We start from the raw sequence: 12,714 nt of genomic DNA, 5'->3' as shown, positions 1-12,714 counted from the left end.
TGTGGAAAATCTGTATTAATAGGAGGTTTCACTTTGGCTCAGTTTCAGTTTTATGTCAATTCAGTTGAGGTACTGGCATGTCCTGAGAGCGGCTAAAATGCAGAAGGTTTTTGATAAATTTTTTTTTTTTGTAAATCATTAAGCCTCTACTAAGAAACAGAGAATGAATATAGCAAAGAGAGCCTAGGTAGGATGGGCAAGAGAATTCTCAGCTTTTTAAATATCAAGAGTCATGTATCAAAGTTAACAACAGAAGCATTCCTACATGTTATAATTTGTATGTGAACACATACACTTTGATATTACAAACAAAGGCTTGGTGTGTGTAGTTTTCATTTAACCAGGAAAGTAGCATTAATTTTTAAAGAAGTAACTGTTGCTTAAGATGCTATTGTGTTTGAGTAATGAATTTTTAATGCTTTTGTAGTATGTGCATGGATTAAAATCCATTATTTATTGTACCTCCACTTGGTTGGTAAAGGTGATGGTTTTATACCACCAGTAGTCATGCAAACACAGTCATTCTGAACTGATGGCTGATAATAAATTTCCTTACTGTAAATGTCAGTGGGTTTTGTGTGTTGCTGCCATTACATCTTGTTTGGAAGGCTGAATATTACACAATTATGGGAGGCACCAGATGGCATCATTAACAGGAATGCTCTGAATGTTTACCACTTATGTGCATGTGTGAAATTAAAAGTAAGATGACCTATCTTTATTTTGAAAGCATGGTGTCAGTGCTATACAGGTGTTAATGACATTTGCAGCAAACTAAAATAGTCATTTCTGCTTAAAAACAGGTCAGACTTGTTTTAAAGCTTTTTCAAAGCATTTTGTAGATTGACTTTGGAAGTAGCATAATTCCAGCTTGTAAGGAGGGCATAGATATTTTTTTCTGCAGAAAGGTAATGTTCATTCTTACAAAATGAAGAACCACAGCTGCTGTCACTAAAATATGACTCTCTTACAAGCTGCAAATCAATCTCCCCTTGTATCCTCGTACTGTTATTTAGTTGCTTTGTGTTCATTATTTTCAGTATGAAATGTGGTGATGATTTTTACATATTATTTTTTTAAACCTTTTAATTTTATAAATGTCTTACAATTTTCAGTTAATTCAGTACATTTCGAAAATGCTGCCTCTGTTGCTATGAGTCTGTATGCAGAGTAGCTACAGTGGACAGAGATGCTTGTGTCTTCTCCCTTTCCAGAGCATACATGATCCTGTTTTGATATGGGTATTGGGGAAGTTGTGACGCGTTGTAGTGGTGTCTTCTCTCAAGAGAAGTCTTCAGAGGGCAACCTTCCTGAGCCAGCCAGCATTGACAGATTTTTCCAGTTAAGTCTCTTTGGGAATGTTCATGTTTTATCATAGTGCCTTTTGGAGCTGGACCAGAGAGGCGAAGCAGGGCTTGCTTAAAATAAAAGCTTAAGGAAGTCCTTTTGTTCATTGTGGAAGAGAATAATTTAATGTCTGGAAATGCTAACGGCATTTTCGGGTACGTATAACTTTGCTGTTTATAGGTAATTCCTAATTTTTTTTATTTTGTTTATTCTATGTGGAGGCGGTATAATCAATGTATACTCTGATGGCGCAAGTACTCCATAAAACAAACCCAAGTTTGGAGTTAAGGAGACATTGTTGAAGTTAATGGTCTTCGGCTGGCTGCTCAAACCCTGGTCCTAGTGCAGGAAGTGTTTTCCATATCCATTTACATTCAGAGCCAATTAGAACAAACGAGTGTTTTGCTATGAATTTTTAATGGCTTTGGTTCAGACTGTTAGATCCTAACTTCTCTTGTGAAATTGTCAGTAAAGAATGAGCTTTGAATTAAATTATGTCTGAAGTCTACTTACTTACCTAGTTGGAATGACTTAATAGCGTGTTAATAATTATGCCACAAAAAGCAGGATGTAAAGAATTCTCTGTCAGCCCTGATACTTGGGAAGCATTTGCATGCTCTTTTGACCGCCTAGGCTCCAGCTTTCTCTGTGCAGGAGCGCAGAGCACCATGACTCTGATTTTGGTACAAACAGCAACAGGGGCCAAGCTGCAGGCACCCACTTGCTGGACCCAGGCTTGGGACCTTCTTTCTCTCCCTCATGGAAGTGCATGGTGAAGGATACGCTCAGACATTGAGCGTTTTGTGACTAACAACGAAAGCTATGTTGGCTATCCAAATAACATTGTTCAGATGTCTTGGGAATTTGTTTAAATAACCTGTTTAAAGATGAGAGTTACCAAAATTAATTGTCTAAATTATGTGTTTAGTACAAGTCATTAATTTTGGTAGTTTTCAACTTCTAAATGGCTTGGCATGGTTTTTTTTTTCACTTTTTTTATTCAATTAGCTTTTTATGGCAGTCTTAGTAGGCTGAAGCATCTGTTTGCTTATAAGTATGGGTTACAATCCTTTTCCAGGGTTGCTGTTTCAAGGTTGTGGTGATGCAGGAGGTCCTGGGTGCCCAGTTTCCAGGGCAGTTGTCACCTGTTAAATTGTTGGTACAGTCACCAGCAAATTTAAAGGACCTTTGGCTTTTCTACAGTTTTTCCTGGAGAAGCTGAAACATTGGATTGTAGAAATATAGGAACTATAGCTATCCTTCCTTGCCAAGAAGGCAAGATGACTGTTAAGCCTTCACAGATTAATGGCATTCTCTGGGTGAAGGCATGTCGTTGGGAGGACCTGGTGCTATTTATATTACTGGTATGTGGAGAAGCAGAGCTGCATAGTGAGAGCAGACCTGCTCTTCCTCCATCAGCCAGCACAGAGGGGCTGCAGGGAAAAAGCAAGTGGAAGTTAGCTTCCTTGAACTCCCCAGCGTCTGCGCTGCGGAGCCTTGTTTCTGAGTAATCACCAATGCCACAGAGCACAGCACAAAAATATACAATAGCATGCTGCTGGTCCTTACTGCAACTGCCAGAACCAGTGAGAGTGCCAGAGAGGTACCCCAGCGGAACGGTTTCCATTCCCAGAGCACCTCTGCCTCTCTAGAGCAGGCCTGTCTCCATGTGCACAGGAACAAAGCAGCACAGGCAGCAAGGGCTCAGCGCCATCCCTGTCATCCTCAGCAGGGCTGGGTCTGCAAGCGGCTGCTTGCAGCAGCCTGGCATCACCTGCCTGCCTGTGTCATGCTCCCTGGGAGCAGTCTGGTGCAGGGTGGTGCCACCTGAGCAGCCTTTCTCAGTGGCACTTTGGGGGTGGTGGGGAGCCAGGTATGGCATCTGCCGGAGGGATGCGGCAGACAGGGCTCTGTGGACGTGCGCGTGGTCACCAGCTTGGAGGGATTCAGCCGAGCGTTCGGATGCGCAGTGCATCAGTCATGCTTCTACTGTGGGGGAAATGCTGTCAATTAAGAGTGCTGCCTGCTGGACTGCTGTCAGCACAGTGAACCTTTATAGACGCTGGACTAGTGTGCAAGGTGGAGGCATTGGTCATTCTTGTAGTCGGATGACTGGGTGATTATTGGTGGTAGTGTTTCCACGGGCCAGCTGACATCACTGGTCAGCAGTGCGGATATTGGTTTATCTGCCTCTACAGATTGGCTCAGTGTCCATTCCAGTTGCTATTTCCAGAGACTAATGCAAGCTGCTAACTTTTTTTCCTTGGTTGGTTGTTTCTGTGCACACTGTGTGTGCAGTGTTCTCCTAGGAGTCCTTTATGCAGTGACTGGCTATATGTGTTTCTCTGTTGTACTGCCTTTGAGCTTATGGAGGCCAGTCCTTTGCAAGGACTTCTGAAGAGCAGGACAGTGAGACAATCTTTTGGCATTGCATCGATAGACACTATGATTATTGCAAGCTCCAGTTTTGCTGTTGTGCCTTTGGGCACAGCCAGATCATCTCTGGGAGCAATGTCAAGTGTAATAGACCTGTGATGGTTTATGTAAATTTGACATACAGAATCGAGAGCCATCCAGCCCAATCTGTCTTGTATTTCCTTCCACAGTTATGCTGGGAGTCCAGATAGATAACATCTGGAAGGTATTTCAGGCTGAAGTTCCTAGCTGTTACTGCTGTTACTACATTTATTTTATTTTTTTTAATCTTGGCCAAAAAAAAAAAAAATTTTCTATTTACTACCTGCTTTCTCCACCCTCCAAGAATACCTTGTGAGATAGAAATTGGTCATGAATATATAGACCATTTTTCCAGAAGTGGAAGATCAGCATTTACCCATACGAAGATTGGTATAATAATACTGATTTAATTCATAAAGGCCTTTGAGGTCTATGGACGAAAAGCAGTATATAAAGGCTAGGTATTAGCTGTGCAAAGCAGTTTTATAGACCCACAGTTACTAGAGAAGGGATCTTTGACAAAGATAACAAAATTCAGGCTGTGTTCATCGCAGTGGTATTTCTTTTTCCCTTCTGTTTCTGGTGTTTGTATAAATTGTGAATGCTTGGAAACACCTTTTCAAAACATGCTTACGGACATTCCTAATGAGACTTTTTGGAATGTAGCTGGTATTTAGAAAAAAAAAAAAAAAAGCAGGCTGAAAAAGCATGCATTTTCCAATAATTCTTGTTCATATTTCCTTGGTAAACATTGATTATTTTTTTTCTTGTGATTCAAATGGAGCTTGAAATTAAAATAGCTCTGTTTGTTCAGCTTCTTGTTTGCCTGCCACTATTGCTGACCTCAGCACTAATCTAGGAACAGGTTTGTTAATAATTTTTACTCCTTCTGAAGGTTTTTACAGTAACAGAGTTCAAATTATGTAGATCCTGTACAGCATTAACTATCGGGTTTCTCAGTAACAAATGCTAAATTAAAACAAAAGTGTCATAGACTGGCATAGCATCCCCCAGGACAGGGCTGGGAATGTCCCTCCAGGTGGTTCCCTGTTGCTTCTGTAGTAATGAGGGATCTGTGAAGATGCTGAAGGTGTAACAAATCAGCAGTCCCATGTTTATCTTGTAGTAGTACCCACTGCAGTCCTTCTGAATTCAGGGGCACTTTAACATACTTAAAAATTAGCAAACGCTTAAGTGTGTTTGTCTGGATAAGGCCCAAGTCCGCAGTGTGTAATAAAATCAAGTCTAAATTCTGCTGCATTATGGAGTCTTTGCATGAAGAGTTCCAGTGATGGGTGTAACAGCTCTTTGACACACGGCTGATGTTTTACTAGGATATATTTGCCAAGACCCAATTCAGAATGTCACACTGCTCCTTTTCTGTCAAAGTTGAAATCCTCTGTCCAACTTGGGTTTTCATTTTTCAAGTGTTCAGTTTCCTTTTTTTTCCCTGCTTAAATGACGATAACATTTTGCTATAAACCCTGACCTATTGTAGAACAGTTACAATAAATATTTTAGAAATCCTACAAATAGCCCAAGGTCCACATCTAAAAACAGAACTAGAAGGAGCTACAAAACATTCTCCATCTGAGTTTGTACCACCAATGTATATTGTTGAGTAAATGTACAATGAATACATTCCCAGGTGATATACAAACTGAGTGGCTACCCAGATGAGAGAGCCAGGCATGCACAGTGAACGTATGATGCTTTACTTGCTTTTAAAGTGCAAAGGAAAAAATGCATACAAAACCTGTTTGCTAAAACCAAGTAATTATTTGATGCATCTTTTTCCATCGGTTACTTAGGGTAGAAGGATGTGTGAATTTTTAATGCTATAAATTAATCCTACTCTGGCACGTACTGTGCTGTGAGACTGTAAGTGAAAGACATGATTTACATGCAGGGTTTGTGTTTTCAATGGAGTATTCAGAGAAATGCATCAGCGTTTTTAATGGAGGTAGAGTTTGAAGGCCTCTAAGTGGATGGCACTGTCTGTCCACAGGAAAAAATATCCTCCCAGATTTAATCAGGAAGTGGGACTGAAGGCGTAGGTGGCCCTCTGCCCTCCCGGCTGGCAGCAATGTGACGGGTGCAGTGGCAGAGGCTGTCGGACACCCGAGTGGAAAGGAGGGAAAATAATCTTTCTGATAATCAAAGAAAATACTTTTCTCTGAGCTATGTATGCCTCTTCTAACAATGGCAATTATTGCTTTTTGCCTTACATTAGTTAATGATTGCTGTTTTATTTAATAAATTGGATATAAAATAAACAAGTTAGAGTTTGCTATTGACCTATCAATTATGATGTCTGATTACTCCTCTGGGGAACATATGCAGTCATTTGTCCTGACATTTTGTTAAAATAAGGTGGTATTATGGGACCAATCCACCTAATTCCTTACTCCCTGGGGCCACTTAGTGTACTTAGCTGTTAGAAAGGTGATTTCTGAAGCATGACAGCTGTTGGTGTTGGGGCCATTGTGTGGTGAACAAAAACGGTTATATTCTACTCATATGCTGCCTTTGTATCATTGATACAGAAGCCATTTCATAAATTAGATACAACTCTTCCCGAGGAAATTGTATTACTGCTTTGTATTTCATTGTTGGAGTACATTTATTAAAAAAACAAAAAACAGCACTGCAGTAGGAGGAGATGTTTGAACTTGGCATTGCTGTAAGGTCTATTGGGTTTATCCTATTAGCTGCTGAGATTCCTGTCTAGTTATTTTGGTTGATTAGGTACATTACAAGTAGTTTCTCTTTGTGTTCTTTTTACCATTTTAGTAATTTTGTTAAAAGCCACATTTCAGCAAAAACATCACTAATAATTTTTCCTCCAGAAGGCACCGCTTTTCTGGAAAGTTGCAACTGTCTGTGTGCAGTAGAAAAAAGCCTGTCAGAGTTCTTATCTGCAGAGTTCACAAACCAAAGGAATAAGTTTTTTTCAGTTTCTGAAATTTGGAAGTGTTACAGATATTTTCATTTATGACCAAAACCTTCTTTACTAGCAAATCCTGCTGTAAGAAGTGTTTAACTGTGTTAAAAAGCACAGTATTTGAATTAGACTGTTAGGCTTTTTCATAGGGACTTATAGATGACTTGCATAACAGCAAGCTGGGCAGCATCATGTTGATTCTGGGGCTTAGCCCTGGCTAGTCACGTCGTTCCTTGGTGCAGGGCTGCCTGCGAGACTGCAGGCATGTGCTAGGTTTCACACATTTGACTTTGTTAAGCAGCCACCGTCGGCTAGCATGCTTTTAAAGACATCTTCTGGAATTTTCTTTGTGACGTCCAGCCACTGAGATGAATCTGGCTCACCACTGGATGTCGTCATTGCACTGTGAGGAACTGCAACCAGAAGAACATTTATCTGGCAGTAAAAAATCATGTTGCATGACTAAAGAAGACATTTAATTTTGCCACAGTTTAAATTACTTGCTCTACAGTGATGACAGTTTGCAAGTAATTGGTCCATCATCCTTCCTTGAGGTCAAGGACAGCACTCTAATGTGTTACGCAGACAATTCTCCATCTTCTGCAGTGAAGCTATGCTGAAATCTCACCATTGCAAAGACATGGTATAAAAGATCTCTCGGGGATCTCAGTGTACCATGTATTTCTTGAGAAGGCCAATGTCATTACCATAGCTTTAAAATAAAATACTGATTCTTCATATATTGAGTTACTCTGTCAACTAATACATACAGAATATATTTCTACAGTAATTTCATACGAGGAATTTAGAGGACTTAATTTTATTAACCCTCTCTCTCTATTCTTAATAGAGGAAAACCTGTTAGAAGTCTTAGATTTCTTCCTGCCTAAGTGACACAGCAGGAATATATAGAAGTGTCTGACAAATAATAAAAGTAGCTCCATTTTCTATTTGTCTCTTCAGTGCATTTATGAATCTGCAATTATGCATTCTGTGAAATAGGAATGTATACAACCCAAAGCAATAAGAAAAATGTGAAGTATGTTGTACTGCAAGACAGAAAGTATTTCCTTGTCTTTCATCAGAAATTTGAAAACTAAGTATAGTTCAGGGCGGAAAAAAATCGTCAAACGCAATATTATCTCTTGACCCTTTCTTGCATATTTGTTTTGAGAATCTCTGTTAGCTAGTGAGACCTAGAGACACAAATTAAAAAAAAAAAAACACATGGAGTTTATTGTGTTAACCAGTGTATGCATTAAGAAGAATGGAAACTGTGAAGCTAGTAACTAAAAACTTTCTACTAGATCTTTTGGCCAGAGTATTGATCTTGGTGGCATTGAGATACTGGTTTACTCATTTGACAGTCTGGCTTTCAGAGTAGCTGCTCTGTATTTTAGAAAAAAGAAAGTTAATTCTATCATTTTGGAAGAGAGTTTTCAATTAAACACTCAAAGATGCCTAAGATATAAGTTCATAATTAATTTACAAGTAAAGCCGTTTCCATAAGTAAAACAGCAAGAGTAAAAACAGCCCTAGAAGGTATAAAAATGTCCTTAACATTATGTAAACATATGTTCCTAGGTGTTAGCTAAATAGTAGTAAGTTATAGAAGAGGCAGTGTTTTCTCCTCTCTTACAAGGACTCCATAGCATCTTTTCCAGGAGAAGCCATACTATTAAGTGCTGCTGATTTTTCTGTGACCTGTTAAACATGCACGTATTTCAACATTTTGGTACCGTTTATCTACTCTGTTAGCTTGTACTGTGCACAGAAAAATCATAGTATTAGTCATGTTTGTATGGGTGCAAGATAATGCATTATTGATGGTTTAATGATTCTTAGCAGACTTTTGCTGGGTTTTGTTAATGCATTTCTATGTAATTTTATATATTTTTTTACAGTTGAGTTATTCTTTGAACCACATAAATCGAAAGCTGGTACTGGTATCTAAAGTGTCTATCAACACTAGAATCGTGGTGGTTGGTGCATCTGATGTTGGAATCTCTTTTCTGGAAGCGCTCGTTTTTTGGTAAGTTTTTTAATTGCTTACCTTTACTGAGAAGAATATGTTACCTTTTGTTTGAAGGGGCTTGCTTCCTCTATTTAGAAGCATGGTTTGATTCTGTACCCAAGTACTAGATGTTAGAGGTCGGAGTATCTGCGGATATAAAGACATAGGTGCTTGCATTCTGGCTGACTCTGGAACTCAAAAGTGCTGACAAAAGTTGCTCATACATCCTCAAGGTGAAGGCACACTGGAAATGAGAATACCGCATACTTAAAATCTCTCTGAGCGTTGTTCTTACACAAAAATCCTATAAGTGGAGGTTAAGTCCATAGCCCTTCATGTGTGCTCCAAAGCAGTATTGATCTTTAAAGCTAGTTGTGCCCAGTGGGATCACAAATCACTGTCTGAATGCCTCCCTTCTCTTACCTCATTGTGATGCTGTGCAGAAACACATGACATAAGCTCGTTGAGTTGTAATCTCACTGTGATTCTTTTGATTCTGATAACACCTTTTGATACCTTTGGTTCTGATGAGGCTTTTGATGTTTGGGGTTGTTCAGGAACCAAAAAACTGTCAGTTCTGGCCCTTCTGCCATTTTTGCTATAGACCTCGACTAGAGTGGGTGTGGGAAAGGTCTGGCAGAGGACACTGCTCTCTGGCAGCCACAGCCTGCTCTGTGGCCCACCAAGAACACAGGCCGTCATCATACGTTAAAGAATTTTTCAGCAGTAAAACTGCAAATGGAATTGCTGTGGTTACCTTGAGTTATCCAAACTGAAGTAGATAGATTGTATAAACTGGTTGGGAAGGGGAATAGATGCATGCAACTGTTTTTACACCTTCCACTGTCTAAGCGAGAGTAAATTTGTGGACGAGTTCTGCTCTTTTACTGACTTTCCAAAGTTAGGATGGGGTGCTCTGTCTCTGACATCTCACTGCGTGCACCTTCTATGCCAGTAGCTCCCTCCGTACCAGTTTTGGGGTGATCAGGAAGTCAGACTGTGTATGTGACAGTGCAGTTTCTTTTATGCAATTGTTGTTTTCCTTTTAGATTAAACATATGTACTAGAAATATCTTGAAAGAGTCGCAGAAATGAACACAAAATTCAAATTCCGTATGCGATTGTTACAAAATGTTTGCTGCAAAAACTAAGAGAGGCTGGCTTTTTTATGGTTGGCAGAGAATTGAAAATTTTGCCTGTTTTTTTTCAGTTAAGCCAAGAATTTATATTTCTACAGCAACCATTAATAGCATCACAAATTAAAATACCCATATGGCAAGAACAGAAAACGTTCAAGTGCTTTATGAATGTTGTTATGGTGCTGGAACAGTGAAGAAAAAAATACCTGCTTCTTCTCTTTTTCCATAGTTCCTGACTTCCTGTAGAGCATCTGCTCTTGGGGTAAAATAATTTTCCTCTCATCCTCCTCTTCTCAGCACTTTTTAGATTTTCAGTTCCACTCAAAAATCAGTTAAAAATGTACTTTAGAGCTATTAGCCACTTTCTTGTTATTCATCCTGTGCTGTTTATTACTGTTCTTTCCGTATAAAATACTGTGAGGGAAAAATAAAGCATGTTTACACTCCAAGTCCGTCAGCCAGAAGCCAAGTCTTTCTGTAGTGAACAGACATCCAGGTAGTGTCTGCGGGGCAATCCTTTATAGGGTGTCCTTCTCTGAGATACCTCAACCAAGACTTATCAGCCAGTTTTGTTTGAAACATACTCTAGCTAAGAGTTTTTGCAGAACATGTCCTCCTTTGTACCTAGGAAAGCGTGATTGTCTTCAGTGCTGCACAAATGGAGTGTTTCTGATGAAGAGAAATTGAGTATTGCTCTGAGAAATGCAAAAAGCATGTGGTCAGCACTTACTGTAAATACTGTGACATTTTGCACTAAGCTGTGTATAAATTTAAGAAAGGTTATTTTTTAATTTTTCACATCAGCAGAAGATGATCCTGATCAATGTGGAGGTCTTTTAATACAATTTAGTTTAATTTACTCATAATTTTCTAACATTCTTTGCAAAGGTTACACGCACTAAAAATAGCGAGATTGAATCAATTTGTAAGCCCCTAATCCTTAAAAAGAGGAAATAGTTTTCTCCTCATTATTCTTCATACTTAATTATTTTACATTATCAGTCACCATGGAAACACACAAATGTAATTCACTTACCTACATAACAATTATTAGAACTAGATTTTACGAGTGTTTTCAACTTGTTTGAGACTGAAGAAATATATTTTTCATTGAACAGAGACCTAATCATGAGAATTACCTCTCCTCACTCGAGAGCTGCAAGCAGGCTGCCTCTCGCTCCCATTGTGCTGGCGCAGCGGCACTGCAGTTTGTGGCACGCAAGTTTAGCGTTGTCGCTCTTCAAGCAGTGCTGCGGAGCAGCTGTGCACGCTGCTGCTTATCCACCGACACTGAAAATGAGCTTTGTGATCTGGGCTGCGAAGGGGGACTGTGCTGCCAACTGTTCTCTTACAAAATGCTGCCTCAGTCTTTCACTGTGGCTCGTTACCTTGTGGTTGGGGTTTCTGGAAACAGAGATTGTCACAGAGGGCAGAGCACTGGTGTACCCACATTGGTGCCTGTTATTTCAAAGGGCAATGCAGAAATGCTGCAAATTTTATGGAATGGCCTGTCAGTAGGGGAAGCTTCTTCCTAACGCTCGGGGTACTCTGAGCCCTGGAGAATTGCATCCGTTGTGCTTAATCCAACGCTAGGTCAGTGGAGGTGATCTCATTATTCATGTTTCACCATTCAAATCAGTATCTCCTGCTGATTTTTTTTCTTGGAGTGTAATCGCACGCAGACACGTGTTTTCAGCTGTAGTGCTGCTTTGCTTTAGGACGCGTATGGATTTTTTTATTCCAGAAGCAGGCGAGTGATGGAGGTGACAGTAATGCAGACGGGGCTTGGCTTCCCTTCCCGCGCGTGGCTGGCTGTCAGTAGGTACAGGTGCGAAAGCGGCTCTGGAGGCTGCGCCGTGGCTGCTGCTCTCCAGCATATGAGGAGCTGCAGTGAGTGGGGCAGCAGAGCTGAGATGCTGTGGAAGCGGGGAGTGAGTTGCATCATAAATTGCTACAGTAATTAACTTCCCTGCAGGAGCATGGCAAGGAGGGAAGGAATTGCGATTCCCACAATTCCTGCATGAGGCTCCTCCTGGGCAGTGCAATTATACGCTTCCCCTTGCACAAAGCCAAGACTTGGGTCACTCTCTAGCACTAAGACAAGGCTTATATGAACTGCAGCAGCATCAGACTGTGTGTTAAAGTGGTGTGAACTCTGAGTGATGCCCAGTCCTAAAGGAGAAGTTGCAACCGAACAAACAGTCCCCTTGTGAAAAAGCAGCTCAGCTTTTTTTTTTTTTTTTCCACGGAGTCTCAGCCTCTATTGTTCTCTGCCCTCCAAACTGTTCATGCTGACTGGCGCTCTGGCCTCCCCTTTGTTGTAGGATGTGGGGAGAAAGCCCTTTCAGTGTTGGAGTGAATCAGGTCAAAGAAATTCCAAAGTGAGGTTAAGCTAAAATACAAGTTTTATTTCTTTTTAGTTTCCATTGAGTGACTTGCTCTTGTGGGAGTGGGTGAGAAGAGAAAAAAATTACAAGGAAAAGAGTTTTATTAAGCTTTCTGGTAAATAATGTGTGTGTGCCCCCACTTACGCTTGCAGTACTATGAGCCACTAACATTGACAAATTATCATGAATGAAGATGCTAAAAAGGAGTCTGATTTAAGACTAAAGGAAGTTTTTTAAAAGTTACCCTTTTTTGCCATCCCCACTGAGATTAAGTATGCGTATACTAAATTTGTAAATGAAAAAGCTGTTTTAAATATTCAGCTTGCAAGTGTTCAATGAAAATTGTATCTGAAAATGATTTGCAAGTGTAAAATCTGTTTTCATGAATACAGAATGTCAGTACCTATGAATATGAGAAAAGAAGTA

The 12,714-nt window shown here is 40.0% G+C and overlaps 1 protein-coding gene across 1 annotated transcript in view; it reads left to right on the top strand.

Annotated features, from left to right (window-relative positions):
* CFAP61 (cilia and flagella associated protein 61) overlaps positions 1 to 12,714 on the top strand; it is a gene marked incomplete at its 5' end in the record, with an annotated part of 105,162 nt that overhangs the window by 39,710 nt on the left and 52,738 nt on the right. Inside the window, one exon of the mRNA XM_081998644.1 lies at positions 8,653 to 8,780. Within this exon, the coding sequence (XP_081854770.1) occupies positions 8,653 to 8,780 (128 nt within the window). The remainder of the gene's footprint in view (positions 1 to 8,652; positions 8,781 to 12,714) is intronic.

Source organism: Phaethon aethereus, assembly GCF_964289735.1.
Source record: "Phaethon aethereus genome assembly, chromosome: 3".
Classification (NCBI taxonomy): Eukaryota; Metazoa; Chordata; class Aves; order Phaethontiformes; family Phaethontidae; genus Phaethon; species Phaethon aethereus.
The sequence above is the reverse complement of the archived record's forward strand: the minus strand, read 5'-3'. Positions and strand labels throughout refer to the sequence as shown.